The 27,543-nt window shown below is 39.9% G+C and overlaps 1 protein-coding gene across 1 annotated transcript in view; it reads left to right on the top strand.

Annotated features, from left to right (window-relative positions):
* The window catches only part of LRRC72 (leucine rich repeat containing 72), a 125,037-nt gene that overhangs the window by 68,663 nt on the left and 28,831 nt on the right, over nucleotides 1-27,543 (top strand). Inside the window, exons 3-4 of the mRNA XM_014544664.1 lie at nucleotides 20,262-20,297; nucleotides 27,121-27,194. Coding sequence (XP_014400150.1) covers nucleotides 20,292-20,297; nucleotides 27,121-27,194 — 80 coding nt within the window. The 5' untranslated portion in view covers nucleotides 20,262-20,291. The remainder of the gene's footprint in view (nucleotides 1-20,261; nucleotides 20,298-27,120; nucleotides 27,195-27,543) is intronic.

Raw genomic sequence — 27,543 nt, 5'->3', positions numbered from 1 at the left:
GGTCGTCCAGAAGGACGTCCAGTCTAATTAGCATATTATGCTTTTATTATTATAGATTGTCAGTGCATGTCGTATGTACCGGTGCAGACAGGTGTGGACATTAGATGATAGCAGCTGGGCTCCTTGCAGTGGTGGAGACCCAGCTTCTTGGCCAGCTGCTACACAGTAGCTCTCACAGAGATGGGTGCAAAACATGTCTGCTATACATGGACTCATTAACTGACTGACCATCCTGCTTAGAGATGACTTAAATATGTGCAAGGTACATATTCATGAAATTGAAGTAACTGTGATGTCTGACTTGTAGAGATATTGGGAACTGAAATTTTGTGGCATTTTTTTTTCAAATCCCAGCTACTTGGATACCTGCTTATTTCATCAGCTCCTTAAGAGTTGTCTTGCAGTGAGCAGGCAAAATATAATAGTAGTAGCTACTTCCTAGGGTTCTTGTGAGGATTATATGAGCACAACTTGGGTAGAGTTCTTAATGTAGTACTCCTACATAGTAAAAGTTCAATTAATATCAGCTATTGTCGAATGATCATTGAAAGCTAATATGGCATGGAAAAAATATGGCATGCATCCATGTAAAATCACCCTGCTTTCTACATTACTCCTCGCTCCACATTCCTGAGGAGAAAAACACAACATCTCCTTTCCTGTTGCCAAAGAAACAGAGGATATGGGAGGTGACGGATATGTCAACTAACATTACTGTGGTAATTATTTCACAATGTACACCTGTATATCAAATCATCCTGTTGTACACTTTAATATTACACCATGTTATATGTTAACTATATCCCAATAAAGCTGGGAAAATTTTTAAGAAGAAACAGAGGAATGGGTCACCAGGATCTATCATTCTACTCGTTCTAAGTGACAGAAGCCAGTGGTTATGGAGGCATGACTCTAAACCCACCTATTCGATTTGTCATGTCATCATTGCTGCCAAACAAATCACCTCTAAAACATAGTGTCTTAAAACAATAAGAAGTATTTATTAAAGCTCAAGCTTCTGTTGGTCAAAAACTTGTGGGCAGTTCTCACTTAGAATCTCTCATTTAGTTGTAGTCAGATACTGGCTGGTCTTGAGGCATCTGAAGGCTTGATTGGGTCTGGAGAATCTGTTTCCCAGGTGGCTCACTCATTAGACTAGCAAGTAGGTGCTGGCTGTTGGTTGCAGGCCTCTGCACAGGATTGTTTGAGTGTCCTCACAGCATGGCACTGACTTCTTCTGGAGCAAGGGACGTAAGAGACAAAGATGAAAGCTGCAATGATGTACATGAACATGACCTAACATTGGAAGTCACACATAATCACTTCCACACTGATGCTCACACAGGGCTAACATACAAGGGTATGACTACCAGGAGACAAGAATCATAAGGGGCCTTCTTGGAGGTAATGCATACATTAAAACCTCCTGCAGAATATATGTGTCCAAAAGAAATTATATTATAACTAGAGGCCCGGTGCATGAAATTCATGCACGGGGGCGGGGGGTTCCTCAGCCCAGCCTGCACCCTCTCCAATCTGGGACCCCTCGGGAGACCCCTATGGGATTGGGCCTAAACCGGCAGTTGGACATCCCTCTCACAATCCGGGACTGCAGGCTCCCAACTGCTCGCCTGCCTGCCTGCCTGATTGTCCATAACCACTCCCCTGCCAGCCTGATCAATGACTAACTGCTCCCCTGATGGCCCGATCACCCCCAACTGCCCTCCCCTGCCGGCCTGGTTGCCCCAACTGCCCTCTCCTGCCAGCCTGGTCACCCCTAACTGCCCTCCCCTGCTGGCCATCTTGAACCCACATGGGGGCAGCCATCTTGTGTGAGGGTGTGGCGGTCAATTTACATATTACTTCTTTATTATATAGGATGAGAGTGCTTTTGTACTAGAGAATGCAGACAAGAAGCATCTTTCATCACAACTAACCTAAGCCTTGGTTTTTCATTTGTAGCCATAGGTAAATGCAACCTGACTATCATGTCCTACCATTTTAGAAAGGGCTTAAAGCAGCGGTTCTCAACCTGTGGGTAGCGACCCCTTTGGCGGTCAAACGACCCTTTCACAGGGGTCGCCTAAGACCATCCTGTATATCAGATATTTACACTACGATTCATAACAGTAGCAACATTACAGTTATGAAGTAGCAACGAAAATAATTTTATGGTTGGGTCACAACATGAGGAACTGTATTTAAAGGGCTAGAAGGTTGAGAACCACTGGCTTAAAGCAAGGATGTAATTGGGCAGCTCTCAAGCAGAATTCACCCCTAAATCATATCTGGCTTAACCTACTCAGTGCATAGAATGAATATATAATTAAATGCCTGTAGAGTAGCAACATCGGTTCTCCACTTTGCCACCACTCCTTACAATCTTTTTTTTAAAATATATTTTTTATTGATTTTTTACAGAGAGGAAGGGAGAGGGATAGAGAGTTAGAAACATCAATGAGAGAGAAACATGATCAGCTGCCTCCTGCACACCCCCTACTGGGATGTGCCCGCAACCAAGGTACATGCCCTTGACTGGAATCGAACCTGGGACCCTTCAGTGTGCAGGCCGACGCTCTATCCACTGAGACAAACCGGTTAGGGCCACTCCTTACAATCTTAAATCCTACAAGTTATATAGGGTTGGACAAAAGTGGGTTTACAGTTGTTCATATGGAAAATAATACAGTAATTAATAAATAATAATACAAGAATGAACTCTTATGTTTTGCTTACTCACAACTGTAAACCTACCTTTGCCTCAACCTGCATATTATTGGTTTGACCTCGAAAAACCCATGCAATCCCTACCTTAAAGGCATGGAAATTATAAGTGTGGAGAAAAGAGGGCCAAGGGGGAATGAGGGACAGAGAGTTCCTGAAGCAAGCTCACTCAGCTGTCCTCCTTCCCTGTACAGGATATTATAAGAACAAATAAAAGTCTTGGCAGTATTATCAAAGATTTAACATAGTCAAGAGAGCAGTGTTCTTGAGAAGGAAGTCTGTTAAATACTAAAGTAAGGGAATGGAAACTCCTTCTCAGGAGGTCTGCAGAAATAGGAAAGATTCTAATCTGTCTGGAAGAATTTAGGTGTGGTTTTTCTTGGGGGTAACTGGGTTGGTTTATATAACTCACAAAGTTTCTTCTATGATTTTTTTGACCCCCTTCTATGACTTTTTAGAAAGTTATTTCCTCTCCCTCCACCCTCCCCACACACAAAGGCCCCTTAGGTGCTGAGTACTCTTGACTCTATCACGAAGCTCAGCAAGTCCCTCTTCTGGGAAATGGGAGACCACCCAGGGGAGCAGTGATAGGCTGCTGCCTAAAATCTACATATTTGGCTGCCTGTAAACTGTCTGTTGTTTCATTCTTCCACTTATAGATTTATTTTCAAAGTCTAGTCATTAGTATTATCAATTTTCAAAAGTTTCTTTTTTATTTTCTATCATTTTTCCAAAATGTATCTACGTGCAAAAACATTCAGATTTCTAGTATATTCAATAATATGTGCATTTAAGGTCAACTCTCTTAAGTAAAGAAAAAAATAGTCTGTAATATAGGCTTTAGCCAAACCTCGTCATGTTCAATGTGTGTGTTCTTATGTGAGGAAATCCAATGCTTCCAACATATTCTTTGAATGTTATGTTTTCTTTTCTAAACAAACAATGTGATGATCAATTTCAACCTTATGCCCAGGCTTCTATACAAGTGTGTTTCCCATTAAAGTTCATCATAACTTTTTCAAATGTGTTTCTCAAACAAATCAAGATTCTTTTATCCCTACATAACTAAATAATCTTGATTAAATTTGAGAAAAATGTCACATATCAGAGGTCAACAGAAACTGTAGCTGTCTGAGTGCCACTGTTGAAAATGTTATTGCATTAATGGAACGATATAATACACATCACCTTTTAGACTCCAAATCTAGAAACTCCTTAACTCCTTTTTTCCTGTGTGATGCTGTAACTTTTAATGTGTTCACTCAGTGAGACTTTTCTTTCAGCTTTATTGTGCTATAATTTACAAATAAAATTCTAAGACATTTAAAGTATACATTGCGATCATTTGATATAACTCTATATTTTTAAAGGATTCTCCCCACCAAGTTAATTAACATATACATTACCTCATATATTTACCCTTTTTTCCCTCATGGTGAGAATATTTAAGTTCTACTCTCAGCAAATTTCAATGATATAATAGTGTTACAAACTAAAGTCATCATGTTATGCATTAGATTCTCAGATCTTATTTATCTTTTAGCTAAAAGTTTGTACCCTTTTATCAACCTCTTCCTATTTCCTTAAGTGAACCACCTCCACCACTACCTCATGGTAACTATTTTTCTATCCTCTGTTTCTATGAGCCTAGCTATTTTTTTTATAGATTCCACATATAAGTGATACCATGCCGTATTTGTCTTTCTCTGACTGGCTTATTTTACTTAGCATAATCCCTCATGATCCATCTATGGTGTCACAAATAGAATTTCCTTTTTTCTCATGGTTGAATAATATTTCATTGTCTCTGTGTGTAGTATGTATGTGTGGATATATGTGTGTGTATACATATATATCTCACATCTTTACCAGTATTTGTTCTCTCTTGCTTTTTTATGATAGCCATTCCAACAGCTATAAGGAGCTCATTGTGATTTGTAATATTGAGCATCTTTTCATGTTGTCCTGTGTCTCTCTTCTTTGGAAAAGTGTCTGTTCAGTTTCTCTGCCCACTTTTTAATTGGATTATTTGGGGTATTTATTTTTTGCTCTTGAGTTATGTGAGTTCCTTATATATTTTGGATATTTACCCCATATTTATACATGATTTGCAAATATTTCCTACTATGTCATAGGTTGCCTTTTTATTTTGTTCATGGTTTCCATTGCTGTGCAGAAGTTTTTTTCAGTATAACAGAGTCCCACTCATTTATTTCAGCGAGTCTTTAAAATCTAGGTTATTTTATTAATTGTAACAAAGTTCAAACTTAGCAAACTACAGGCTCAGTGGTTGACTATCGACATGTGAACCAGGAGATCACGGTTAGATTCCCTGTCAGGGCACATACCCAAGTTGCTGGCTCAGTCCCAGTAAGGGGAGTGCAGGAGGCAGCCAATCAGTGAGTCTCTCTCATCATTGATGTCTCTCTCTCTCCCTCTCCCTTCTCTGAAATCAATACAAATATATTTTTTAAAATGGAGAAATAGATAAAACAAGATTAGCAAGATATTATCTCTCTCTATATATATATAAATATATATATATATGTTTGAATTTTTTATTAAAAGAAATCAAAGAAAGGAGAGAAAAGAATATGTCTTTGGAAGTGGTGGCAATAAAGAAAGGCACACAGGAAGAAAAGAGTGAGCAACAGTTCATTAGCTTTAAAATATGTGATACTTAAAAAATTAAGTCAGTATGTAGGAATATGTTAAAAATTATGTTGAAGTCATATTGGGGGTTCCATTTAATAATACATTAAGGATTTAATAATCTATTTTACAATCAATGTAAATCTTGTAAGAAATTTTACACTGAACAATAGCATAATTAGCCTTGTTTTGAGAAAAAATTGTTATCTTTAAATAATTTTGCAGTTAACCAATATGAAGTCATTTGAGCATAACTTTTAAAAAGAGCAAAATTTTAGTTGTTAACCTTAAAAATATACAACACTCTTATAAAAGGGAAGAGGTGTTTTTAAACTATTTCCCGCCTCCAGAGATGCTGAGATATTCTGTACTCCCTACCCCCCATCCGTCAGCATTAAGTTGAGAGTCTCCATTTCATGGGGGGGTGGGAGGGGGAAGAAAACATCAGACAGAGGGCAGAGAAGCAAGAGGTCCCAGGGCATCAAAGGGTAAGAAACAGAATAAACATGGGAGCCACTACCCAAAACCTTGCCATTCCCCCTCCGCCCCCCCCCCACACACACACACACAAGATATGGAAACACAGCATCAAGGGAATTGTGCCCAAACGGATTGCTGGCAAAGTCTGCCTTCAGCTGGAACAGATAGAACAAGGAGATGGTCTATTGGATCCGAAGCAAGAGGATCAAGGAGAGGAAACAATGAAACTCTCAGTTGGGGTTTATAAACTTTGATTCAGGGAGCGTTCAGCCACTCTGTTAGTCTCCTCAGGCAAGTAGAAGCTTTCCCTAAACAGAGCTCAAGTGACTCATTTCTTGGGAACCCTAAACAAAGCTTCACTGGGTAAGTCACTGTGAAGAGTCCTGGAGAGATTTGGCAGTAGCTGCTGGCTTCGCAGGGGGTCTGGTGAAGGCAACAGAGAAATGAGGTCACACAGTTTAGGAAAAGCCTCCTGACAGAGGTAAGAATTCAAGATCAGAGAACAGACACAAATGGTAAGAAAGGGTGGTGTTGATGAGATGGAATAAATGAGCAGGGACAAGGGCCAGAACTGCCCAGTGCTGATCTGGTGTAGAAGTGGCCATGGCTGTGGCAGGCAGGGGATCTGAAGAAAGCAAGGAAAAAATGAGCAAAAAGAGAATGTGGGGGTAAAAATCCGATGCTATTTTCTTTATCTGTAACTCAAGATACTGCTGATGGGTTGGGGGAATAGTTATATAGAATTTTTTAATTTATGAAAACCACACTTACTAGTTGTATGTACCATAGCAACAGTGTGCATGTATAATCACAGCTTTCTATTCAGACAACTCCATTTTTTATGTGAATGGGGGGGAAAAAATCTCATAGCTCTTTTAAAAAATTTTTGTACAGAGCTATTTGCATATCAACTTGCTTCTTTATATAGACTACTCTAAAAGTTGCATCTTAGCACGGTGTTAACTCTTGATGGAACAGACTGTTCCTGGGTAAGTGTCAGTCTCAGTGGCTGAAAGAAGGCATGGGTAGCAGTGCCCAGGTTGGTAAAGAAGGCGTCCAGGGTGGGGTGGGCCCAGCACATTGCCAGAGCATTCCAAGGGGGTTGGGGTTGGAGGACAACTGGGTGCAGTGTCAGATTTGTGGAAGGTGTGGGGCATGTCCTGGTGGAAGAGGAGCAGCCCAGGGGGTGGTGAAGGAGCGTTAGCAGGGGCAAGATGGCACCCACATGGGAGTACAGACAGATGGGTGTGGACTGGCAGCCTCCTAGCTGAGTGAGAAAGCATACACCTAACAGGGCAACCTGGTGTAGCCCTTCAGAGTGGATCTTTTTTTTTAAATATATTTTATTGATTTTTTACAGAGAGGAAGGGAGAGGGATAGAGAGTTAGAAACATCGATGAGAGAGAAACATCGGTCAGCTGCCTCCTGCACATCTCCTACTGGGGATGTGCCTGCAACCCAGGTACATGCCCTTGACCGGAATCGAACCTGGGACCTTTCAGTCCGCAGGCCGATGCTCTATCCACTGAGCCAAACCGGTTTCGGCTAGAGTGGATCTTGATTATCTGCCAATCATAGAAATACCACTCCTTCACCAGGAAATGGGCGTGTGACTGTTTGGGCCTAGGATACATGAAGAGAAGCACTCAGGGAAAGGTCTCCAGAATGGCTTCCTCTCTAGTAGGAAGGTGACAATGGAAAACAGGCCCTCTTCTTCCTCTCAACAGTGACGTGTCAGAACGTGAAACCTGGAACTGCTGCCACTGCCTTGTGATGAGGGAAGGCAGCCTGAAAAGAAAGCCAACTTAGAGGAGCGTGGGATTCAAAGGCAGCAGAGATCTGGAGCTCTGGCCCTGACCACATGGGGCCTAGAACTGCTCTCTTTTTGGATGTATTAATGGAGGCAAGACATTTCTTTACTGTTCAAACAAGTAGATCTTAGTGTCCTGATAATATAATGAAAGACACCCTAATTGATAAAAATAATTTTACTCCAAAGTTAGCACCTATCATTGCCAATCAGTCAGTCTGCTAGTGGTTCTGTGCCTGATGAATCAGAGGGACTTATATTCTGGGTTATTGGAAGCAACAACTGGGATCATTTATAGATAAACAATATATGATGCAGGGCTTAGAAGCTGCCCTGGGAAGAAACAGACTTTATGATTTCCCAGTGGGTCTCTCTCATGCAAAACTCCAGTCAATAGCCTCAGGGTCATTCCACTAGTTAACTTAAGTTTCTTCAATGTTCTTAATTAATATAAAATATGAACTTGTTATGTTACCATAGCTATACAGCTTAGGTGTGATCCATATCTAAGTAACAAAATGAAGTTAATAAAAAATAGTTTATGCAAATCAGAATAGTATATGGGGGGAAAATGAGATGAGAGGAAAAATAGCTGTAAGGTAAGAAGTTAGGCTATGGAAGCCATAATTTCTTAGTAAAGAAACTGTCAAGTTTACCATTCTAAGACTGTTCTTGGTAAATTTTCTTGTCAAGGGACTTCCGAAAGGCAATTCCTGAATTTTTAGAGAAACCGGAACCAAAAAAATACCAAGAGAACATCTCAAAGAACAGAATCATTTTGATAGTAGAAATCATTTTCAGCATGGGCCACACCAAGATAAACAACTATGGGATTGTACATGTAATACCTTGAGTCATTAATTTGTAAAGGGCAATGATCGGAAATAGGGATTTTCTTCACCAAAAGACATCCTAGTTACTAAAGCTATGATACAAAACATATCAAAAGTCAACAAAAGAAAATTGAAAGGAATGTATGTAATTACACCAAAGACAGGATGCATGACATTTTTCATCATCTAATATTACAATAGGTGGATGGATTAACTAACTATACAAACCAACTTAGAAAATATTGAAAAGATTATTTAAAGTAATGTCATATAAAGGGCTTAGTTGACTTCCTTTTGTCAAATGATACTCACACTTTAGTGAAAGTATTTTAAAAGTTTATGAGCAAAAGTAGGAATGCAGTAAAAATAGTTTTAGACCACCTACATTTATCACACATTAAGTTACACAACACATTCCTTTTAGTAAATGCTCTTTTTTTAATTATTGATTTCAGAGAGGAAGGGGAGGGATAGAGAGATAGAAACATCAACAATGAGAGAGAATCATCAATTGGCTGCCTCCTGCATGCCCCACACTGGGGATCCAGCCTGCAACCGGGGCATGTGCCCTTGACCGGAATTGAACCTGGGACCCTTCAGCCTGCAGGCCGATGCTCTATCCACCGAGCCAAACCAGCTAGGGCAGTAAATGTGCTTTTTAAACATTCGTTCCAGTTACAGATAGAAAATGCAAACAGGGTTATGGTGTTTAAATTAACTTTTAAATTAATTTTTCAAGTTCTTGGCAGCTGTCCAATAACTTTAATGTACATATTTAGAGAGGAAAAGAGATAGAAAACAATTCTACCAGAAATAATTTCAAATGTTTCTATTAGTTCTTAGTTTGGGAGTTGCGGGTCAGGCAGGGAGGTCAATAGACACAAGCCCTAGATAAGTGTTACAGTAAAAACTAGAGCCATTGTGGGCAAGATGTAGACCAAAGAAATGATATGTGTACTTAAAAATGCTATGGTATTATGAGGTACACCCTCAAGGAAATATTCCCACATTCACTGACTTGGTCAGACTTGATTTAAAGTAGAGGGATCTAATGCAGATCAGCTTATAACAAAAGGGAAGTACGTTGACTTGCATAGTCAAACTGCAGTGAAGGCAAGGGGAGGGGGTAGCTAGAACCAAGACTCAAAACACCATTAGAACTGGTCTCTTGCTTTGTATGTTAGTTTTATCTTCTACTGTTAGATCCACTGTCTATATAGATAGAAACATGGCTGATGGCAGCTTCTAAGCTCACACACTAATAGCTTATTGATAAGATAATGAAAAGGTTTTAGGGAAAGATTCTGATTGGCCTGGCTTGTGTGATTGACCAATAGTGTGGCTAGGGTTGTGAGGTCTACTTAGGTTTAGATACCCACCTTTAGACCAAAAACTATGGCCAGGAAGGTGGGTCATGCAGACCCTATTCTCAATCACTGGCTCTTTAACCAAAGCTCTCATTGTATGGATAAGGTAGAAAAGAATACAGAAATAATAATACCTGTAGGATAAATTATAATTAGCATTAACTAGAGAAGGGATAAAAACAATCTGTAGAAAATCATCAGGTTATAAAGACAACCTATAAAATGGGAGAAAATATTTGCAAACCATGTATCTGACAACCAGCTGGTATTCAGAATATATAAAGAGCTCTTACAACTCAACAACCAAAAGATCAACAAAATAATTTTTAAATGGGCAAAGGTCTTAAATAGGTATTTCTCCAAAGAACATATACAAATAGCCAACAAACACATGAAAAAGATACTCAATCATTAGCCATTAAGTAAATGAAAACTGAAATCATAACGTGTGGGCAAGGAGTAAGGAATTTCAAACCCTCATACATTACTAGCAGAAGTAAAATGGTGTGACCACTGTAGTAAACAGTTTAGTGGCTCTTCAAAAAGTTAAACATAGAATAACCATATGACCCAGTAATTCAACCCTTAGGCACATACCTAAAAGTATTGAAAGCATTGTTCAAACCAAGATTTGTAAATAAATGAATGTAGCAGCACTATTCTCAATAGCCAAAAGGTAGAAACAACCCAAGTGTTCATCAATGGATGATTGGATAAACAAAATGTTCATACAATGGAATATTATTCAGCCTTAAAAGGGACAAATTACTGATACATGCTAAAACTTATATGAATCTCAAAAATATTCTAAGTGAAAGAACCTAGACATAAAATGTCACATATTGTATGGTTCCATTTATATAAAATACTCATAACAGGTAAATCCATAGACATACGAAGCAGATTAGTAATTGCCAGGGTTGGGGGAAGGGAGGAATGAGGAACAGTTGCTTAATGGGTAAGGGGACTTCTTTTGGGGTGATAAAAGTGTTTTGGAACTACATAGAGGTAATGGTTGGACAACATCGACAATGCACTAACTGCCACTGAATTGTGCAATCAAAAGCGGTTCATTTCTATGTTATGTGAATTTCACCTCAATAAAAAAAAAAATGTTTTTAAATCATCAGCATATAATCTTTAAGCCCCTCTCATTTTCTAGACAGAAACACTGTAGGTCTTCAAAAAGAATTTTAGTGCTTTTAAATATAAATACTACTTTACAGGTAATATTCTACTTTCATAATACTTGATTTTCCTCATAGGGGTGATTCTTAGGAAGGTGATGTCTTCCTTATCCCACTACAGAATATGCCTTTTGTATCTGGAATTTTTTTTTTCAAATTGTAAGACAAAGCTTATTTAGAAAGTTACAGAGGTGGTAGAAATGAGCCAGCTGGGCTGTGGAGGCTCAGGAAACAAGTTACAGAAGCTAAAGAAGGGCTCTTGGAGCTTAGGAGAGGGAAAGGCCTTGCAGGGAAGAAGAGGGGAAGAGAAAGGCACTCCCCCAAGAGGGAGAGCCTCACGTTTTTTCCTTGTTCATGATATTGGACTATCACTAGTTTTCTATACCTGATCTATACTCTCTCATCCTGAAAGGAATATGTAAGTCACATAATTATATACTTACTAAATAAGCAGGCTATTATTTTAAATTCAAATAAAAACAAGCCAATATCATTGGCTTCACTGAATAATACTAAGGTGACTGTTAGTGGTGGAAACTCTAATCCAGTGGTTCTCAACCTTGGCTGCACATTAGAATCACCTTTGGAATCTTTTTAAAATCCTAATTTCTGGGCCTCATCCTCTGGAAATTATATGGGTTCCTCTGAGACTCTCTCTAACTCAAGGATCTGAAACTGCTGAGATTTTCTTCTCCCATTCTTATGATTTTTTAGGTAAACTTTAGAATGATGACTAAGCTTGGAAGTAATTTTTCTTTTGGGCCTCAATTAGTTTTGCAGACAATCACCGTTGGAGGGGGCATCCAGGATTCTTGGGGACAGAGTCCTTTTTCCTCTTATCTGCACAGTACAGTGGCAGGGAGGGAGAGACTCCCAAACATGCTCCAGGAAGCCTGGGTTCAATGTGTGGCCGTCTTGGGCCATCAGGCCATTTAAAGTGCTCTTCTCCATGCATGAGGAAGCTATTTTAGATGACTGCTCCTTCATTTATTCATTCGTTCAGTCAGGCGGGCACTGAAATTCACTGAATCCCTACTACAAACCACACACTGGCCAGGGTCTGGGGGATATGAACAAGACATCCTGCAAGAAAAGAGAGCTAGGAAGCAAATAGTACAGGTACCCATTGCTTTAAGCCTATTTTAATTGTATTTGGTTCTGCTTGATATTGGCTGTCATTCAAATGGTTCGTTAAGGATGTTACTATTATTTTCTCAGAACTTGAACTGTTTCAATTACCTGAGCACATAATTCCAAACTATCTTATTGACCATGTTAACTGTGTGCTCTTTATGGCCTTTATTCAGCTAGTAGGTTTTTATTAATGATGTTTTCATTACCACCTTTTCACAAGAAGTGAATAGGAGAGAAAGGTTCAGTAATCATTTCAATTAGAGGTACTACATGTTGAAAAGTAATTCAGAAGAAATCGTTCTCAGGAAAAGTACAAAGGCATTGAGAGGTTTTGCATTGCAAGTTTAATAACTCTAAAGTTTTAAAAAACAATTTTTGTTTTATAAATCTATTTTAGATTATAACAAAGAAAGAAACTTTGTTTTCACAATTAGAGTACACTTTCTAATAATCTTGGAAATTTTCCATAAACTTGGGGAGAAAAGATAGACTAATGGCTAATTTGGGCTTTGCCCAATTTTTTACCCTTTACCTGATGATCTGGGTAATAATGCAGGTAAGAAGCAGAAATCAAGCTGATGACCACTAGATCCCTACTGCTCAAATAAGTGATGGCTGTGGGTGGCGTTTGCAGGCATGAACTGTTTAAAACCGGGTGGAGGATAAGGGAGAGTGAAAGAGAATAGAAGAAAAGTAGAAGGAGAAAGAGACAGGGGAAGAAAAAGAAAAGAAGGGTGGAGAGAAGAGGAGAGGAGACAGAGGTTGAAGAGAAGAAAAGAGAGAAGAGAAGAGAAGAGAAATGTAGAGAAACAGGTAAGAGAGAAAGGAGGAGAAAAGCAAAGGAAAGGGACACATTGTGGGTAGAAATTATGGTGCCCTTTGATCACAGTCATCTTATGAGAACAGATGTGATTCTTTGGGAACACTACTTTATTCTCAATCCTATGGCTCAGTGACACTGATAATCACTGATAATCACTCTCTAAACTCCTGGCATTAAAGGTAGGCATACGATCCATGCTAGAGTAAGGGGAATAAGCCCCCCTGGATGTTTCAAATCTGAACTAAGGGGAAAGGAGGAGTCTATTCCTTGTGGTGAAGCTGTGTGGTTTGAGGCCTTAAATTCTTGTTACGTGCTGCCTTAATATCTGAAACGGGGAGGGCCTCACACAACCTAACTGCAAGCTCCCTTCCTACTGCTCCCACAGAGTCGCCCAGACGAGCACCCCTCCTTATCAAACAGACCAGATGTAATTGATGCTTATCCCTGAGTAGCAGGTTTAAGTTCCCTGCCAGCCAACAGAATTATTTAAACAACCCAATCACATCCTTGTGTGGGAACCACGGCACCCCACCCTCTTATTACCACAAAGCCTGCCTCCCACAGATGCTGGCTGTTCCCTCCAAAGCCGCTGGTTGTTCACTTTGCTTGAGAATGCAACTCCTGTGTGGTCCTGCATGGTAGGTACACAGCGAACTCCTTGCCTGGGCTGTGACTACAGGTGACGTGACGGATACACGGCTACCAATCTCATCCCCCCAGAGTCAGGTGCCGTGCATTTGGTCATCCCCACAAGCCTATGGTGGGAATCCCTCCCTAACCAAAGAGGTGAAGAGGGGTGATTAGAACAAACTGTGATATAACCTGAGTGCTGCCAGGCATGTTCCCAGCCTTGTAAAGGAGCTGGGCTGAGAGTAAAGCCAGCACACAGAGTCTTTAGGAGCTAAAGACAGAGGGAGGCTCCAATCACCACTGAGGTCTGCCTTTCCTACAGATTTCATTCAGATTCCCCTTTTTGCTTCCACTAGTTTGATTAGAGCAGTGGTTCTCAACCTTGGCTGCACATTAGAATCACCTGGTAATCTTTTTAAAATGCCGATTTCTGGGCCTCATCCTCCGGAAATTCTGTTTCTTTGTTACTAATGTTGTGGCCTCACCCCATAACAAAGAAACAGAATTTCCAGAGGATAAGGCCCAGAAATTAGGATTTTAAAAAGATTCCAAAGGTGATTCTAATGTGCAGCCAAGGTTGAGAACCACTGCTCTAATCAAACTAGTGGAAGCAAAAAGGGGAATCTGAATGAAATCTGTAGGAAAGGCAGACCTCAGTGGTGATTGGAGCCTCCCTCTGTCTTTAGCTCCTAATTATGTGACTCTGTGTGCTGGCTTTACTCTCAGCCCAGCTCCTTTACAAGGCTGGGAACATGCCTGGCAGCACTCAGGTTATATCACAGTTTGTTCTAATCACCCCTCTTCACCTCTTTGGTTAGGGAGGGATTCCCACCATAGGCTTGTGGGGATGACCAAATGCACGGCACCTGACTCTGGGGGGATGAGATTGGTAGCCGTGTATCCGTCACGTCACCTGTAGTCACAGCCCAGGCAAGGAGTTCGCTGTGTACCTACCATGCAGGACCACACAGGAGTTGCATTCTCAAGCAAAGTGAACAACCAGCGGCTTTGGAGGGAACAGCCAGCATCTGTGGGAGGCAGGCTTTGTGGTAATAAGAGGGTGGGGTGCCGTGGTTCCCACACAAGGATGTGATTGGGTTGTTTAAATAATTCTGTTGGCTGGCAGGGAACTTAAACCTGCTACTCAGGGATAAGCATCAATTACATCTGGTCTGTTTGATAAGGAGGGGTGCTCGTCTGGGGGACTCTGTGGGAGCAGTAGGAAGGGAGCTTGCAGTTAGGTTGTGTGAGGCCCTCCCCGTTTCAGATATTAAGGCAGCACATAGCAAGAATTTAAGGTCTCAAACCACAAAGCTTCACCACAAGGAATAGACTCCTCCTTTCCCCTTAGTTCAGATTTGAAACATCCAGGGGGGCTTATTCCCCTTACTCTGGCATGGATCGTATGCCTACCTTTAATGCCAGGAGTTTAGAGAGTGATTATCAGTGATTATCAGTGTCACTGAGCCATAGGATTGAGAATAAAGTAGTGTTCCCAAAGAATCACATCTGTTCTCATAAGATGACTGTGATCAAAGGGCACCATAATTTCTACCCACAATGTGTCCCTTTCCTTTGCTTTTCTCCTCCTTTCTCTCTTACCTGTTTCTCTACATTTCTCTTCTCTTCTCTTCTCTCTTTTCTTCTCTTCAGCCTCTGTCTCCTCTCCTCTTCTCTCCACCCTTCTTTTCTTTTTCTTCCCCTGTCTCTTTCTCCTTCTACTTTTCTTCTATTCTCTTTCACTCTCCCTTATCCTCCACCCGGTTTTAAACAGTTCATGCCTGCAAACGCCACCCACAGCCATCACTTATTTGAGCAGTAGGGATCTAGTGGTCATCAGCTTGATTTCTGCTTCTTACCTGCATTATTACCCAGATCATCAGGTAAAGGGTAAAAAATTGGGCAGAGCCCAAATTAGCCATTAGTCTATCTTTTCTCCCCAAGTTTATGGAAAATTTCCAAGATTATTAGAAAGTGTACTCTAATTGTGAAAACAAAGTTTCTTTCTTTGTTATAATCTAAAATAGATTTATAAAACAAAAATTGTTTTTTTAAAACTTTAGAGTTATTAAACTTGCAATGCAAAACCTCTCAATGCCTTTGTACTTTCCCTGAGAACGATTTCTTCTGAATTACTTTTCAACATGTAGTACCTCTAATTGAAATGATTACTGAACCTTTCTCTCCTATTCACTTCTTGTGAAAAGGTGGTAATGAAAACATCATTAATAAAAACCTACTAGCTGAATAAAGGCCATAAAGAGCACACAGTTAACATGGTCAATAAGATAGTTTGGAATTATGTGCTCAGGTAATTGAAACAGTTCAAGTTCTGAGAAAATAATAGTAACATCCTTAACGAACCATTTGAATGACAGCCAATATCAAGCAGAACCAAATACAATTAAAATAGGCTTAAAGCAATGGGTACCTGTACTATTTGCTTCCTAGCTCTCTTTTCTTGCAGGATGTCTTGTTCATATCCCCCAGACCCTGGCCAGTGTGTGGTTTGTAGTAGGGATTCAGTGAATTTCAGTGCCCGCCTGACTGAATGAATGAATAAATGAAGGAGCAGTCATCTAAAATAGCTTCCTCATGCATGGAGAAGAGCACTTTAAATGGCCTGATGGCCCAAGACGGCCACACATTGAACCCAGGCTTCCTGGAGCATGTTTGGGAGTCTCTCCCTCCCTGCCACTGTACTGTGCAGATAAGAGGAAAAAGGACTCTGTCCCCAAGAATCCTGGATGCCCCCTCCAACGGTGATTGTCTGCAAAACTAATTGAGGCCCAAAAGAAAAATTACTTCCAAGCTTAGTCATCATTCTAAAGTTTACCTAAAAAATCATAAGAATGGGAGAAGAAAATCTCAGCAGTTTCAGATCCTTGAGTTAGAGAGAGTCTCAGAGGAACCCATATAATGATAGAGGTGAGGCCAAACCACAAGATAACACCTCAAATTTCACAAAATAATAGTGCTTCATACTGTCCCATTTTAAAAAAATATATAGCACATTTGAAAAGTTTTCATAAGCAGATGAGAAAAATATAAATTGACTTGGTAATAGTATTCATTCTGGCAAGTGATTTTTTTAAATCAATTCTCAACTTAGATTAAGTTGTAGCTTAGTAAAAATCTCTATTAAATTATCCTCTAACTAAAATATTATCTATTATGATAAAAGAGTTTAATTTATTTTTACATTTAAACTTATGGTTGCATGTAGATAACATTCCAAGAATAAATTTGTCTTTCCAGATTTAAATATTAATCTGAAAATTTCCAGGATGGGAATTCTGTCAAATTTTTACTATGTATGATGAAAAGGACAGGGATTCTTTTGAGAAGAATGGAATTTGACCACAGAGGACCACCGTTTTGGTTTTCTGTATATTTTTAATTTAAATATATATATGTGTGTGTACACCCACACATACACACACACACACACACATCTCATATCTATTATAATACATAATAATATACATATATGTATAATTAGATATCTATTGCTGCATGGCAAATTACCTCAAAATCTAGCAGCTTAAGACAAAAAACTTTATTTTGTCCATTTCTGGAATCTGGGTTTGGCTCAGCTGAGTGCCTCTGGCTCAGAGTCTCCCAGAGGCTGCAATCCAGGCCAGGCCTACTGTCTTCTCAAGGCTCCACTTGGGAGGATCTGCTTCCAAACTGACTCACCTGGCTATTGTCAAGCTGCAGGTCCTCTCTGGCTGTTGGCCAGACACATCAACACCTTGGATATGGGCCTCCCACAACATGGTAACTGGTTTAGCTCAGAGTGGACCAGAGAACAAGAGAAAAGGTGTCCAAGACAGAAGCCACAGTCTTTTCTGTAACCTACTCTCAGTAGGGATATCCCATCCTTTCTGCCATAGTCTACTAATTAGAAATGAGTTCACATGCAAGGGGAGGTGATTAGTTACACAAGTATGAGAAAACCAGGAGGTAGGGATCACTGGGTTCTTGTAGAGTTAGCCTATTGTGTGTGTACCTGTGTGTATATGCATGTGAATATATACACACATACATGCGCACACACACACATATATACACACACACACACACACACACACACACACACACACACACACACACATACACACACACACCTAAATAAACCCACACATTTGTAGAGAGAAATAATTTATGCTTCAAATACCTGGTTGTTATATCCAACGTGTGATAAAATGAAGCATTCCTGCTAGCATAACAAGACTTTCTGCCCTAACCGGTTTGGCTCAGTGGATAGAGCATCGGCCTGCGGACTGAAGGGTCCCAGGTTCAATTCCGGCCAAGGGCATGTACCTTGCTTGTGGGCACATACCCAGTAGGGAGTGTGCAGGAGGCAGCTGATCGATGGTTCTCTCTCATCGATGTGTCTAACTCTCTATCCCTCTCCCTTCCTCTCTGTGAAAAGTCAATAATATATATATATAAAGTAACCTTTAAAAAAAAAAAGACTTTCTATAGAATCTTGCAAAGCTGTCTTCCTTTGCTCTCCTCTCCCTGGCTAATGCCTGTTGCCCTTCACACTATTAAAATAAACTTCATTTCTCTATCTCCAAAGTACCCTTTCATGGATCTCTCAGGTTCAGGACCAAGACGCTATCACCCAATGCTCTAAGTCTTGCCATTTTTTGAGTTATTGGCATGGTGGTGCATTCGGAGGTAATAGGGGAAGCATTAGTCTCTCCACATCCCCATGGCACACGTCATTATCAGGGTTCTGAAGGAATACTGTCCACATGTAGTATTTCTTAAACTCTCTCAGGAAAGCAGCCATTTCCACTTCCTCCTTACGTACCTTGTTTTCTCTCAAAATGCACACACCATCCTCCAAACTCCTACCTGTATTGGAACAGGAAGTGCTTCGGGTTTGGAAACATTCCAGTCTGGAATAGCTAGAAATCTCAAGACAGAACTATTGGAACAGGAAGTGCTTCGGGTTTGGAAACATTCCTTTACTGTCTGGAATAGCTAGAAATCTCAAGACAGAATCCCAGCTTAACCAAATAATATAATTTTGAATTCCAAACCTGTGTGTCCTTTACTGTGATTTTACATTTTCTCCCAAGTACAGTGAGCCCCCATGTCTAAGCTCTGTCTATCACCCCAAACAGCCACTCTCTGACTACCCCTTGGGCCGAGGGGAGCACATGCCCAGAAGTGCTCCCCTAGTTATAGGGTGTGAAAAAGGTGAGGAGGGCAAGAACTCCAGGTGAGTCCATCTGCTTGGTTCATGGGATGGTGGTAGTGGTGGGGGGTGAGTCCAGAGGACAACCTTAACAGGACTCTCTAAATCATGGAGCCCAGGAAAGAAGGTCCATTACCTGAAATTAGAGATGGTACTGGGTGGACAAGTCATATAAATCATAAAAATTATTTTTATTGTAAGATTTCATTGCATGATGTCATTGAAATTACTAACCTTTCTCTCACTTTGCTTAGTTTAGACTTGATGAGTTATTGATAGAAGTTTATCCTAAGCTGTCAGTAAGCCTGCCTGACCTTATCTTTATGATAAGGGAGAGAGACATTATCTTTATTATGCTGCACAATAAAAACAAAACACAAAAAGCATCTGCCCTTCCAAGACACTGTCTCTACCTTCCAAGCATGTTCCCTACACAAATATCCTAAAATATAGTCCTGAAAAAGGCAGTCACTGCCTCTTCTCCTAAACTATGCAGTAACATGAAAGACTCATAGAGAATTCCATGAATTCCCAACATTCTATTGTCATTTTCATTTTGTGTAAACAGACAAAAAACGATAGCTGTAATTAAAATGCTACTTTATTTAAACTTAGAACAATGAAAATTGTGGTGCTGTGGTCATCAAATCACATAAAAAGATATACCTTTCTTTGCATGTAAGAAGATTTTATTGTGACTGAGATATTGCTCATTCTGTGCACCTTCTACATGGTAGAAAATGGCTGGTAATTATTATTTTATCTAATAAACATTTTTTACTCACTTAGAAAAATAACATCCAGAGTGATGACTGGAATTGTTAACAAAATTAGAGAGTTTTAAAAATTATGTAGTTTTAATGATAGCTATCATATGCACATTTTTTTACTCACACATTTTTCACTGGGAAATTATTCTTAAAAGCAATTGCATGTCAACATCTCAGCAAGAATCTTCTACTCTGTGAACAATACATACCACCTTTCTAGGAAAGTACAATTAAATAATAGATTTTTTTTAGCTAAACTTCCAACTTCTCAATTTTACTTCTGAAGAAACTGAGGACCAGAGACATTAAGTGACTCAAAGGTGGCCAACAACTAGTTAATGTCATAGCTGAGACTAAACCCCACATGCCCTGACTTGGAGCACAAGCTCTTTCTTCTTTTCCAAATCCACATCCATGATATGCTAGAGCTTTCAAACTGGGGTATGCATACCCCTGCAGGCAGTGGCGGCGTGCCAGAGCGGCAAAGCCACAGGATAAACACAGGGTGTCTTGCTTCAGTGTAAATATTGCTCAAAGATTGGAGGGGAGTTAGGGGGGAACCACTTTATTTTTATATTAAAACAAGATTGATTGTAAAGGAGAATGTACCTTTTACGTGAATTTTTTAAATTTCAGGCTGGATTCCTCAGGCCATAATCGCACCCCATGGAGGTAAACGTTCTCTCTGCTCACTCTGCCTGGGATGCTTCTTTTGTGAAAATTGTGTACCATCACTGTGAGGATGTCTAAGGCAGGATCTTTCATCCAAAAAGTATCTTTCCTAACCTCCGTTTTTCACATCCCATAATTAAATTTGCATTATTTTAGTCCTCATGATCAGTTAAATTGTAATTCTGGGGGGAGATGGGACACATTAAGACCTTATAAGAAATGAGTTATTTTCTTAAAAACAGAGCTGGATTTGTTTATTTACTTGTTTGTTGTTTTCTCTTCTTAATCAGTGTAAATTTTAAAGATTTAAACAAAAAGTCAAGGCTAAACATTTTAATGTGATTTTAGTAGAAATCAGCTGGTTAGTAGTTTACTTCTGTAAAAGGCTCTCAAAGTATTTTTGCATATGATTCTAAAACTCACATTTGAGTATGAATGAAATTGATCAAGTATTATACATGTCCATGTTTCCATGTGGCTTATTTATGAATGATATCTGAAATTCTGTAACACATATTAACAGCAAAAATGGGAGACAAAAGACCAGTAAACTATCTTACACATTTTTCTTACTGGACCATTCCTCTCATTTGGTTTTTATTGATGAGATAAAACCATTTAAATAGTAGTTCTCAGATTATTACTGTCTCCACAGTGACTTGGAGGACTTTTACCCTCCCAGCCCCACCAGGCTGAAATATTTTGTGAAGTACTAAAATAGCATGTGCTTGATTTCTCCAGTGACATATTTTTGATGCTCTATTCTAACACCAGAATTTTTATATGCAAGTAGCCTGATTCATTTAAAAAAAACTGTATTTAATTCTTAGGTTTCAAGTTCAAATTGGGAACCAAGAAACCAACTGGTTCCATTGAATCAACATTTATGGAATGCAGTGTGTCAGTTCCTGACACAAGATAGCGATGGCACAGACAGAATCCCGCCTCCTAAGCTTCCCAAGCGAGAGGGGAACCAAGTTCATATAAATAAGATCGTAAGACAGTTTGAGCTAGAGGTACCAATAGAACTTGGGGAGACATCAAGTCTAGCTAAATAGTGGCTTATCGAACCCATTTTCTGCCAGAGGAAGGACTCCTCAGCTACTGAACCAATATGTGCTTACTGTTGGTCAATAAAGTCAGCAAAGTGTTCTTTTTTCCCTGGGCACCCGAAGCCTAGGGGTGCCTGGATACTGCCACCCCTATCTCCCTCCCAGGACTCTAGGGTGAGGCAGTGGCCTTACAAAAATGTAAGGTGGCGCACACAAAAATCAGGAAAATAAATCTTAATGCAATGTTTTTGCAAAACATCCATGATGAAAGAACTTCAAAATTTTAAGTAAAGACAGGATCAACAGAACTGATTTTTTCCCCTTTTGTCTCAAGTTCCAATAGGGTTTCACCACCCCTACCCTCCACACATGACCAGTGGTCACCAGGCACATCTAATGTTAAGAACCTAAATTTTCTGATATTCTGCTCTCAAATCAATAAAATTGGTAGTATTGGGGGGCTGCCGTTGGGGTCCTCTGACCCACTCTGGCATAGCTGATCACTCGCTCTGCGGCACCCACAGAAAGCGCCGCGCGCAGGGGAAACCACCACGTGGTGGGGGCTGCAAGGACCCCACGTGCAAACGTCACAGAAGTCAGGATTTGGCTTCCTATCTTCCCTGGTTTGGATTGGCTTTTAGTCGGCGAGATTGTGGTAACTGTTGGTAACAGTGGGAACAATGAGCTGCGGGCCAGACTGGGTCAGTCATAGGTGCCGCCGGCCGCTCTGGCTTCCTGATGACCTGGGATCCGAAGCATCCGCCCCGCTCCTCCCGACTCTCCACGAGCCTAGCGAGGGCTCCAGGACGTGCCCTGGAGGTCAGCCACAGGGTAAGGGGCACCCCCTTCCCCAGACCAAGAGCCCCTGGGGTCCTTGCCCGAAGGGCCCAGCCAGCCTGAGGCTGCCCCAGGGGTCTGTGGCGGAGGGGGTGGAGCATTGGGACCCCACACTTCCACTAAGGACTGGAGGCTGCCCCTGATACACACTAACAGACGTACACTGACCTCTTCCTACTCACCACCTGCTGCATATATAATTATGGCAGTTTAGAAAGTAGGTAACAGAGCCGTACATGTGGGCCTTGACTCTCCAAAATTATATATATCCCCTAAAATGTTGTCCCCCTAAAGTGCAAACTGAGGAGGGAAGGTTCTCTGAGGAATCATACAAACAGAGTTGAAGGCAGTTAAGATAATGGCTTAAAGAATAAACTCCAGTGAGGAAAAATGTCAAAAATAGGCAACATGGGAGCTAGCAAAGGGTCCTAGAGTTCTGGAACTTGTCTGCAAGGGCTGGGGACTCCCAGGAGTACAAAGCCCAGAGTTCTGTAATGAGCTGAAGGCTAAGTCCTAACTATCCGGTGGTGCATGTGTGGTGCATGACGCTATAGGAATGTATCTATTATTGCAGTACGTAAACCGTCAAAGAGAGGGCAGTTCCTTCTATAGACTGAAATACACATAGATTAAAAAGCCCACGATTTTCAAACTTTTTTCTGTTTTCTCTAGATCCTAAGGTGTCAGGCAGTGGAGGAAGCTGCTACCATCCTCCCTGTTCTAGAACTGCCCACACCCCAATTCTGTGTTGGATTGTTTTTTTCCCCGGTCTGTTAATCAGTTAATTTGAAATCTGACTTTTCCCCCTCATCAGGTTACTGACATTGCTTCACAAATTCAATACCTTTTCTGGGTAATATCTTCTTCCACCCTATGCAACTGCAGGTTCAAATTCTACCTTCTTGAAATTCACTCTCTCAGCTCCTATTGTCTTTTTGTTTCTCCTAACTCTACAACTGTCCCTCTTCTGTCCCCTTACCAAACTTGCCTCCCTCCTCCTCTTTCTAAAGGCAGATACCTCACAAGAATCTTACCTGGGCCCCACTCTCTCCTCTAGGCTGACCTGACTCGCCAGGCTGTACCTACTCTGAAATCTCTGGTGAGATCCCACGTCCACTTGCAGCTCTCTGCTAATACCTTAGCCTGTTTGTTCCACCAGCGCCTCAGTCCCAGCATTTCCGGGCTGAATTTGTCCTCTCTGACCAATAGTCACCTTTATCATCATCATGTTGCCACATTGCCATCATCACCTGGGACTCCCCTGGCCTTCTTCTCCACCTCCAGCTACTTGCCAGTTCCCCTCCGCTCTCTCTGCACATCCCATGCCAGAGCTGTTCACTGCTCATTCCCACTTGCCACTATCCCAGGGCAGGCTCATCCGCTCTTGCTTTGATTTTCCAGAGGCAGCCTGGCTTCCTGTCTGCACTTCTCTGCCCCCGAGGCCATCATGCATGTCACGGCAAGTCATCTTCCTGGGGCCTAGCTTTTTTTTCCACATCTTTTCTCCAGTTTAAAAATTCTGTCTCCTATTTCCCTATAACCGCAGAATTGAGTCCAGTGATTTTAAAATAATTTGATAATGGATATTGTTAAAAGCATTGATGTAGTTGTGTTGGTAAAAATCAGAATCTTGTTGGACTTACACTGATTTAACCATGCAGTTAGTATATATATTTCATATACATGTGTATATATATATATATATATATGTATATCATAAAATAAAATTAATTTTAAATGGTAAATTACATAAACTATGTGATTTTAAGTTAGAGTTCTTACGCCTGTAAAGTTTTGCTTGCACGCTAAGTATACTCTTTGAGCTTAAATTTCAAAGTTAGCACAAATAATATGACCCCAAATCATCTTTCTTAATTTATTTCTCACAGTTGCCTTCCATGTGCCTTTCATTGTAGCCAAAGGCTGCACAGCCCCATGCTCTTCAAATTTTCTTCCTCGCATCTTCTCTTTTGTGTAATTACTTCTCTCTGACTAAAACATCCACCCATCGATATTCTAGTTCTAATTTCTCCTCGCCCTTTCAAGCCCACCCCAACTGAAATCTCAGCATTCCCAGGCTGAATTCACCAGAGCATATTTGGTGAATTGTCAGAGCCCTTAACAACCTTCCTTTGCAGTGTTTGATGGATAAATGGGCAGATAAGGTGTAGTTCATACATGCAATGGAATATTATTCAGCCTTAAAAAGGAAGGAAATCCTGACACACACCACAACATAGATGATTCTTTTTTTTAAATATATTTTATTGATTTTTTACAGAGAGGAAGGGAGCGGGATAGAGAGTTAGAAACATCGGTGAGAGAGAAACATCGATCAGCTGCCTCTTGCACACCCCCTACTGGGGATGTGCCCGCAACCAAGGTACATGCCCTTGACTGGAATCAAACCTGGGACTCTTGAGTCCACAGGCTGAACCTCTATCCATTGAGCCAAACCGGTTAGGGCAACATAGATGATTCTTGAAGACATTATGCTAAGTTAAATAAGCCAGTCACAAAAGGAGGAAAACTTGTGATTCCACTTACATGGGGTACTCAGCATAGTCCAATTCATAGGAATGGAAAGTAGAAGGGTGGTTGCCAGGGGATGGGGAGGGAGGAAATGCGGAGTTGGTGTTTACTGGGTGCAGAGTTTCATTTGAGAAGATGAAAACCTTCTGGAAATGGATGGTGGAGATGGTTGCACAGCAATGTGAATGTGCTGAACTGTAGGGTTAAAATAGTAAGTTCTATATTATGTATGTTTTACCACAAAAAAAAAAAAACTTTCTCAGGGGAAGAATGCTTGTTGTGCTTCTTTAGATGAAAGGAATATACTGCTAATGCAGTTGTGTGTTGATTGGGAATTGGAGCTGTTCCACCGTGGAGTCACTGAAACTTGAAACCTCTTGGCCCATCTTTGTGTTCTTTGGCACTTTGGCATTAATACATGATTCCAGATTCATAGGAAATTTTTGGTTGGAAAGAAACATATCATGATCAAAATCTGTGTAAATAAATAATTGATTACGCTATGGTTTCTGAATTATGCTGATAGTTTCAATTTCCCTTTTCATCTCTTAATTTTCAAAACTTAATTTAAATCTTTAATCATGCTATGGCTAAACTTTTCAAAATGTGTATTAATCTCTGATTACTAAATTAATGTGTGCTTATTATAAAATATTCAAACATTATTAAAAGTATATTGTTTAGAAAGTGAAAGCTCCCCATGATCTCAGGTGATAACTGTTGTTTACAATTTGGAGTGTGCGTATTTTATGTGCATATAAATGTCATTAGTAATGAAAATATTGTTACTCTTTCACATATCCTGCCAATGGCATTGTTACTTAAAAATACATTTCTGATATTATTATATGATCAGATATCCATCTCTTTATATTTTTAAGCTACTGTGCAGTATTCTATTGTGAAGCTACATCTTAATTTAAATCATATACCAATTAATGGGACATATATCATAACTCTGATAATGTATGCTGAGGTGAGCAATGATATTCAATTTTGTGTGTGTGTGTTTGTGTACCACTGTGTTTCTGAGTGCTAGACATGGAATGACGGGATCAAGTTAAAAGCACATTTATAATTTTAATAGGTAGCTGCTAAATTTTAATTTTACCTTGGCTGGCCTTTAACATCCCAAATACTTTGGCAAAGTTGCAATTGACCATATATAAGCTGAAGGTTTAGATATTTCAGTTAAAGTACCCCGATGAAGATATGTAAGCCTTATGTATTGGGTTTTTCCAGATTCAGCTTGCTTTTTAGAGTAACAAAATACCTTGATGGAAATGCCAATACCTGATCCAATGAATTCTCTAAGCCTCAAGATTCAGCTTGCATAACAGGGTAACTAAGAAAGTTTAGGACAATAAATTAGCAGCTGTTCCCCATCCCTAGGATATCTACCTTCATCACTTCTTTAGATATGTGCTCATCCCATTAAATCTAACTCCTCTTAAAGTCCTCTACTAAATAACAAAACCATTGTCAAAACTTCATAAATCACTTACTGACATTACAACCTCACCACCCACAACAAATCCCAGCTGAAATTTGGTGATTGTTTTGACTCTGATAATTACAATGTTTGTCAGAGTCCAGAAGTGCAATGACTATACTTTCCACTTTTGTTGTGTCTTGTTAGGTTTATTCCTTCATGGAAAATTACAGACAGGCTTTAATTTTTCCATATAATCTTAGGCCATGTGGCCTATAAATGTTATTTTATAATTTAGCAAAGGACCACAAAAGAAAAGAAAAGTACCTAACTAGTTGTTGTTGGATTTGTATTTTCAAAACAAAGCTTATGGGAATAAAAATTGCTTCTTCTTCACCAAAAATTCCCACGGTGCAAGATGTTAGTAATTCATGAAAATTAAAGACATGATTTCTTTGCAAAGAAAGGGCAATGACATTTATTCACACGTTCGTTCATTTGTGTGACATTTATTGAGAATTTACAGGGTGCCAAGCACCTGTATGATAATGTACATTATAGTCTACTCCCTTCACCTCCAACCTTGATATTGTCTTCTGTAAATATGGAAAACCTACCAAATATAAATTCTTTGTGTTTGAAGGAACATTTAAGAATATTTAAAGACTAAATCACTCTGCCTCATAGAGAATGAAAACTTGTTTTTGGAGTATATGTACACATATTTTTTTCTCTTTGATTAAAAATTATTTAACACATCTGTGCCTAGGATTAAGGATAATGAAATTCAACCACAAAAAATGATTAAATAATATATAATTGTAGTGTTGGAATTTATCAGTTTAGAGTGGTTGCCTCCATATTCACCTTTCCTTTGATCTCCTTGTAGACCTTATTGTTACTGACTTCAAATGTCTCCGTATTTTTGCTCAGTGGAATGTGCCTTGACAGAGTAATTATATGTTATCAGGCAGTTGAAGATCAACTAAAGATATGTGGCCACAAGAGGGATGTTGATGTCTTTGAGCTGTTCCTTTCTCAAAAGTAAGTGTACTTTAGGTAAGAAATAGAAGAGCATTGATTATAATGTTTCACAGATTCAAATGTTCTTTTCCAGTCCTACCTCACCCCCATTCACTCCCGTCCAAAGACTGGATGGGAAAGTACCACACTCTAATTACTTTACCACTTATTGGAGTCACAATCTCTATTGGAGAGGCAGAACATTGGAATGGATGAGAACAAAGATTATGGAACCAAGCTAAGTTTTTTAAGTTCTGCCTCTTCCATCTGGGTGATCTTTGTCAAGTTTAGCAAATAAAACTATGGAATTTATAATTATATATGAACTAGAGGCCCAGTGCACGAATTCGTGCTTGGGTGGGGTCCTGAG

This window comes from Myotis brandtii, unplaced genomic scaffold (assembly GCF_000412655.1).
Source record: "Myotis brandtii unplaced genomic scaffold, ASM41265v1 scaffold374, whole genome shotgun sequence".
NCBI lineage: Eukaryota > Metazoa > Chordata > Mammalia > Chiroptera > Vespertilionidae > Myotis > Myotis brandtii.
The sequence above is the reverse complement of the archived record's forward strand: the minus strand, read 5'-3'. Positions and strand labels throughout refer to the sequence as shown.